The sequence below is a fragment of the Mus caroli genome, chromosome 1 (assembly GCF_900094665.2).
Source record: "Mus caroli chromosome 1, CAROLI_EIJ_v1.1, whole genome shotgun sequence".
Classification (NCBI taxonomy): Eukaryota; Metazoa; Chordata; class Mammalia; order Rodentia; family Muridae; genus Mus; species Mus caroli.
Window position 1 is genome coordinate 180,095,776 of NC_034570.1, and position 7,465 is coordinate 180,103,240.

The window sequence follows — 7,465 nt, forward strand, 5'->3', positions numbered from 1 at the left end:
ATAGAGTCAGTGCAGAGGCTTGCTCTGTCTACAGAGGATATCCGGAGACTCTGAGTGGATGCTTCTAAATAAAGACAGGATTAAACCCCATGTGCAGTATGCCTTTTCCTAAACATACACATACAGATTTAGCATTTTATCCATCTTGACCTATGCTATCAGTTCCACAGATAGACGATCCTCTCTTACACAGATGACAGCAACTGTGGTTTATGATTTTTTTTCTATTCTGTCAAGTAAATCTGTCCTTTTTACACAAAGAATGTACTTTATGGCTTCTCTTCTGTATATCCAAGTTGTCAGCATCCCTACTCTTAAAGGTAATGTGATCTCATGCTTTGTGATATTCTCTCTCTCTCTGTGTGTGTGTGTGTGTGTGTGTGTGTGTCTGTCAGTCTGTCTGTCTGTCTTTCCCTCTCCCCGATGATGGCCCAAATGGCCACCAGATGACTAAGGAGGAGGAGGAAGGGAAGAAGAAGAAGATAGTCTCCCACACTACTGATACGGTGGACAAAGGGAGGGTTCACTTCCCAGGTGGGAGTGAGCCATCTGGGAAGGGATTGGATCACCCTGCTCAGCATGCAACTTAAAACGCAGGATTGCATACTTCTGCAAGTTTCTCCTTAACATTTTTCAGGCCTTAGTTGGCTGCAGGTTCATGGGACTGTGAACGCTAAGTGGACTGCCCATCTTTCATCTTAGTGAGCGCCTGGGTACCAGGACTCAGGGGCCTGTGTAAACACATAAGATGGCTAAATACTTTCAGGCTATGCCAGCCAGATAGCCTGGGAAGAAACACCCCAAAGATCCCACAACTTAAAACAGCAACAACTGACTCCTTGTGTTCTTTAAGATCTAGAGCTGGTGATGTGGAGTCTGTGGATCTCTACTCCACATTAAATACCCTAGGAGCTCAGAATGACCCTTTTAGTGTTAGCTTCTCTGTGGGGGCCCAGGTTTGCCTACACTGACTCTGGAGGGGTGGATAGGAACAATGGAGTGTTTCTGGAGAGGTCTGTTTGTTCACATGTTGTTACCCTGGACTATTCAAACTGAGCATTACTGATTCTAAGGAGTAGAGCTGTGCATCTTCTCTGTTCCTGGAACCCATAGAGAATTGGGCTTTACTACGGCTTCATAGTTGTTCATACTATGACTGTTCGTAGTTGGTGGGAGGTGACGGGAAGCTCCATATTACATTGCCTTGTGTGGGGAAGAGTAAAGTATAGGGGAAGCAGGCAAGTCACTAAAATCTAAGGGTCAACAGACAACTCCACAGGGAGGAATGCACTCTACAATACAGCCAATCCACGGTCAGGAACTGTAGGTCACTGTGGAGGGGTCAAATTTAGTCTCTAAGGATTGGCCTCTTTGTTCTCGCAGGAATAACCGTTGCCTTTAACAAATGAGAACAGTGTGAAGCCAACCTGCCACCATCAGGCTTGGCCACCGCATTTCCCCCACTGAGGACGCCTTCTTGTCATCACGATGCCAATCATCCCATATGTGACCTTGTTGGCTTTAGCTGAGACTATGGTCCATGGCTAGAGAAAAGCCCTGCCTCTGGGCCAGGGATTGAGCCACCATCTTTGATTTTATTAGCATCATGTCCTGACTGACCCTGTCATTACATCTCAGCACCTCGCTGAAATAACAGACATCTATAAACATATTAATAAGATGTAATGACACACACACACACATCCTAAACAACTATATATGCATATTGTGATGGCTACTGCTGTCAACCTGATAGAATCTAGAATTACCTAGGGAATGAACCTTTCTGAGTATGACTATAGGCGTGTATATTAATTGCATTAATTGAGGTGAAAAGGTCACCCAATCTGTCTGTGTGGCACCATTCCCTAGATGGCATCCTGTACTATATGTGTGCAAAGAAAGTGATTTGTGCAGCAGCATGTATGCATTGTTTTCTGTTGCCTGTTTATGGATGTGGTGGGACAAGCTGCTTCCTGCTGCCTCAACTTCCTTGCCCTGGTGAACTATTCCCATGAACTGAGAGCCAGAGTGAACCCTCATCCCTTAAGTTGTTTTTATCAGTGCATTTTATCCCAGAACTTAAGAACCTAAGACAAACACACACACACTGAGGCATTCACAAACACATAGCTCCCTTTCAGGACATAGGAGGTTATGTTGAAAGTTTAAGAACCACTTTAATCGAGTCTTTTCCCTGTTAAACACACACACACACACACACACACACACACACACACCAAACAAACAAACAAACAAACAAACAAACAAACCAGTATGGGAATCCCCCAGCCATAGATTTTATAGTCAAACACATGTTTTCGTCCTAAGCAGAACCTCCCCTGTCAAGACCAGTGGTGTGAACTGGATCCAGAGTGGATGCCAGGGATGGGATCTCAGCTGCAAATGACCTAACGTGGCCCCGACCTGACAGCTCAGGCAGAATGAACACCTGCACACCCGCAAGCCTTTACCACCTTTCAGGCTGGGAGCACACTGACTATGGTGTTTGTTCATTTGAGGCACACAAGGAAGGGAAGGGTCTTGGAAAATTCATGTGGAAGCACATGTCCTATCTCACCTCAGCCACACACTCTTAAAACACGGCCGCCTGGGCTTTTCTTGGGCCCAGGTGAAGAGGTGACTTCCCTCTTTGAGTCAGTGCTCATAATTGGGCTGTCTGTTAGCCGAGGCGGGGAGAAAACAATGCTAATGAGGTCAGGGGTTCAAGGCCCACGTGGGTCAGTTAGTTTTCTTCTGTTCTTTGGCTAGCAGTCTGTATCCTCCATGACTGCCCAGCTCTGCTGATGACAGCAGGGGATTGTGGAAGGCTGTGTGCATCTCTCCTTCCAGCCCTGCTCTTCCTGTTAAAGAAAACAAGACCTTGCATCAATGATGCCATCTCTAGGGCCAGGGACTATCCATCAAGCAACAGTGAAGACAACCGCAGCTCTCATTCCCCAATGGTGGCCAGGGCTAGAGGAACGGTACAGTAGTTACAAGCCCTGGACCAGCTTGGTCACCTCCTCGAAGGAGAACACACAGCAGAGATGAAATCCTTGTTATCTTCAAGTGTTTCTTTTACTTCTTAGTTGCCGAAGTTAAACACTTTTCCCATGTTTGTGTCGAGACTTTTTACTTCAATTGTCTTCTCTTCTTTGTACCCATGGTATCCCCTGACATGACTCAAGTAACAAAGGTCTCAGAGGAGGCTGGGAAGAGCCTTGAGTACTCCAGACACAGACTGTGGCCTGGGATCCAATTACACTTTGAGTCATTGTTCCTGATCCCCCTGTCTTCTGTGATGCTGTATGTCCATGTGACTCCCAGAAGGCATCAGCCCTACATGGTGGGAAAGCATGTGTTGACTCACGGGCCAGGCTTGGTCTTATGAGCCCCTAGCTTTCCATGTGAGTCCCTATGGTGCGTGTCTGAAAAAGCTGCTCAACTTTGTGAGCCTTAGTTTCCTTACTGGAAAACGGGAATATTAACATTTACCTTGAAGGCCTGTGAGGAGAATCACATGATGACTTATAAAGCCTGGCAGGTCTGGAGAGATAGTTGGCATATTTTAAGCCTTTTCTTTGATTGCTGGAGTTCGTTACTAATCCATGCAATTCTTTTCATTCTTACATTTTGCCCTCCTTACTTCAAGGCCATGTGCTGCCTTCCTAAACTGTCATGGGCAGATGCTGTTGGAGGTCCTCGCACCAGGTTCAGCTCAGCTGAATTCACCAGCAGCTACAGTTTACAGTCGGCATCTTCTTGGCATCTCCCGTCTTCTTTCTACTGTTTTCCTTGAGGATGTTCCAAGGGACTTGGAAAGCTCAGAGTTTGTGCTCCCAGGGTTCCATCCACCAACAGGAGGCTACCCCTGTCCCCTTAGGTGAAAGACTGGAGGCTGTCTCAATGGATACTCTAATCTGTACACTTGACCTGAGGAAGCCCACACTGAAACCCACCCACGAAGCTTCAGTGTTGGCTTTTCTCCCTTCCTTTTCCACTTGCTGTATTTCTGTGCTTGTGACTTCTGCCTTCCTGGTGGGACTGACAAGCTGACTTCCTTTCTAAGGAAAGGTCTAGGTATCTACTCAGAAAGTGATGTCCACTCAGAAAGCGTACGCACAGCTGTCACCTGTTTATGTATGTCAGGATAAAGCAGCCACCTCTTGGAGTTTTTTTTCTTCCTTTATTTTTAATGTTTATATGTAGTAAAATTAACTGTTTATAAATAAATTTATTTATTGAGACAGGGTCTCACTTTGTAGCTCTGGCTGGTCTAGAACTCACTATGTAGACCAGGCTGACCTCAAACTCAGAGATCCAGTTGCTTTGAGTTCTGGGATTAAAGGCGTGCACCATCACTCCCAGAGTCGTTAAGACTAGAAACAGTTCCTGAGTAGACTTACCCAGCATGCACCATGCCCTCAGGACTCAAAGAACAAAAGGAGGAGAGAAAAAGGAAGTGGTTCTAAGAGTCCTAAATCCTCACAGAGTGATAACATAGCTGCCACCACAGCAAGGACACACAACAACTGTCTCACACCAAAATATTCCCTCAGGAATCAAAGCATCCCTCATCCTGGCCCTCACCTAGGGCAACCAGGAGATCTCCTGAGGTCTGGCTTCTTGCACTTAGTGTGGTAGCTGTGAGATTCCTCCATGCTCTTGTGTGTATCAGTGGTTCAGCATTTTCACCTGTAGACGTAAGAGAGCTTATCACACTTAAGGGACAGTAGGACTTTGCCACACATGGTGACTGAGGATTCAGGGGGCTAATGTATGCCATTTCACTGTAGTGCCAGGACGCTGGGCATGCTCAATTCATGGTAAGCCGTCTTCTCGTCAGCTTCCTCTTTCCTTTGCAGGCCTCCGCTTTAGCTGTCCTTCTGCACAGATGGCTCTTTGGTCTTCACAACAAACTACTTACTCACAACTCCATCACTGCCTGCCAAGGGACAGCTCAGTGTGGACCTGATAGGTCTCCTTGCCACTGCCATCCCAGCCTTCAGTGAGTGAGGAAGCTGTGAACTATACCTGGGCTGTTAGCACACCAACAACACATCTGTTTGATGGACGGATGGGTATGCACCTGAATGAATGAATGAATGAATGAATGCTGTCATTTCATCTCTATCTATGAGTTACAGTTAGATGTTTCCTCTGAGCATGGCCCAGTGCAGCCTCTTAAACACCGTACATGGGTGTCTGCTACTTACCCAGGACCCTGCTTGCTATCAGCCAAGAACGCATTGCATGTTTGACAAGTTGGATGCCGAGTGGAGAAACTTGAATGCTTTCATCTATTTACTTTTACCACATGCCATAGAAATTAAAAATACATTGTACCACAAGTGCTGTATTTAGTGTCTCCCTTTAATTACATTCAAGTGTGTTGCTAAATAGTCTTGAGGAAACTGTAATGACCAGCTGTTCTACCCTTTTCCCATATGTCAGAGCTGGTGTCTGAAATCACATTCTGGGACAGGAAGGTTGTATAATTAGACAGTGTACAGTTAACACTTCTAGATTTCCCCCTTAAACTGTGGGGCCTTTACACTAACATATTGTACGATTCTGCCAGTTTGGCACAATACAATTAAATGACGTGCCAAAGAGCAAGGGGAATCTATCAGCACCATCAGTCGTGCGATGACAGCCTAAGTGTGTGCACTATGCAAGATTCAGTGTGCTCAGCTGACAAATACACTTAGGGAAGAGGACTTTAAAATTTTAATATCCCCTCATAGTGCCATCTATCTCGTTAGAATTAGATGTGAAAGTAGCTTATTTTTATGGGTCCTTTCAAACAAAGAGACATCACCCAAATACACAGCAACCATTTAAGAAAACAGAATGGAACTGAAAGTCGGCAGAGTTAGATGAGAAGGCAACCTTTCGTATGGATTCTGGTGGGGGAAATGGGATTCTTTTTCTCCTGCCCAGCTAGATGTGGACGATGAGAGATGATGGACTGATGTAAACAGCTGACTGTGGGGAAGTAAGATGCCGCTCCTGGCAGTTGCTTCCTTCAGCCTGGGAAGTCCTCTCTAACCACAGCGTCATTTCACCTGACCAATTCAGAGAGCTCTTTGATTTTTAAAATACAGTCAGACACCGAAATAGAACTATAAAATAAAGAAAAGAGATGTGTTCTTACACGTTCCTGTCCCAAGGAAAATACCTTGATGGTTGTCCTAAGCCACGAGTCAAACGTGCAGCTCAGCTTTCACATCGATTTGTCCTCAAGAATATAGTCAACTCATGGCCGAGGCTTTCTTTGGTCCTAAAATAACAATCACTTTTTTAAAAGTCTAAGAGAGGGAGCAATGCTCTCCTGAGAAGACCGATTTACAGCATTTAGTCTGTGCATTTGAATCTCCGGTGACTTATTTAGATGTAAGCTCTGACAGCTGTAATCGTTTTAAATCTTGCTTTGTGTCCTGAGTTAGAATGGTGTTCAATTGATATTCAGAATAATGGCAGCGGTGTGCTTCTTTGAAAAGGACCTGAGCACACTCCAGTGCTTTGGGAAACAGACTCGCCAGAGGGTTAATCCACATTTAGAACTTGCATTAATAAAAACCCTACCTTGCGCCACAGGGTGTGCAAAAGACTTCACTTTCTGAATGTTTTAGTTCAGCAACATGGCCTCCTTTGTCCTGCCTTGTAAAGGGATTTGAAAGCTGAGCTCCTGTGTCCGTTCTACACTGCCCCTTTTGCAGAGCCAAAACCTCACAGCTTACAGGTGTGTGGGTGCCTATAGTGTGGTGCAATGACCTGTGTCTCCATGATACAGCCCAGGAGTCTTGGGCAATGATTCTATCTTGGAAACTTTAGCTTGTGTTTCCTACCCACATCCAAAGAATTGTCTACTTTCCTCCAGCTTTCCCCAAGTTTGGTTATCTAAACCCAATAGGGGTGTGAGTGTGTGTATAAGAGAGAGAGACAAAGACAGAGACTGAAAGAGACAGAGAGAGAGAACAAGAGAGACAGCAAGCAGAAGGCTGTTTAAAAATCCACTGAATAGACTCAGACGGCACAGATGGATGGTATTTATCAACACTGATGACTAGAGGGTCTTTTAAAATACAGAGAAAACCCTGAGTCCCTCACATATAAACAGAGAATCTTGTTCTCGATTTAAAAATAAAATGTCAAGATGGAAAACAATCCAGGTTTTCGAAGAGTGGACCAAACACCCTTGGACTCTAGCTAAGTGTGAGCAAAATTGAAATAGAGAGAACCAAAATGAAAACAGAGTAGAAAAAAATCTCTATCCTGTCTACATAGAGTGTTACTGTATCTGTGTAGTGGTGAGTTACTGTACCTGTATATAGTGGTTGTTACTGCATCTGTGTAGAGTGGTTGTTACTGTACCTGTATATAGTGGTTGTTACTGTATCTGTGTAGAGGGGTTTCTACTGTACCTGTATATAGTGGTTGTTACTGTATCTGTGTAGAG

The 7,465-nt window shown here is 44.9% G+C and overlaps 1 protein-coding gene across 3 annotated transcripts in view; it reads left to right on the top strand.

Annotated features, from left to right (window-relative positions):
- LOC110292153 overlaps positions 1-7,465 on the top strand; it is a 176,571-nt gene that overhangs the window by 123,472 nt on the left and 45,634 nt on the right. The window contains exon 5 of one of the 3 annotated variants that reach the window (XM_029477299.1): positions 4,869-5,326. The exons of the other annotated variants lie outside the window; for them this stretch is intronic. Within the exon in view, the coding sequence (XP_029333159.1) occupies positions 4,869-4,978 (110 nt within the window). The 3' untranslated portion in view covers positions 4,979-5,326. Of the gene's footprint in view, positions 1-4,868; positions 5,327-7,465 lie in introns of those variants that run through there. 3 annotated transcript variants of the gene reach the window in all.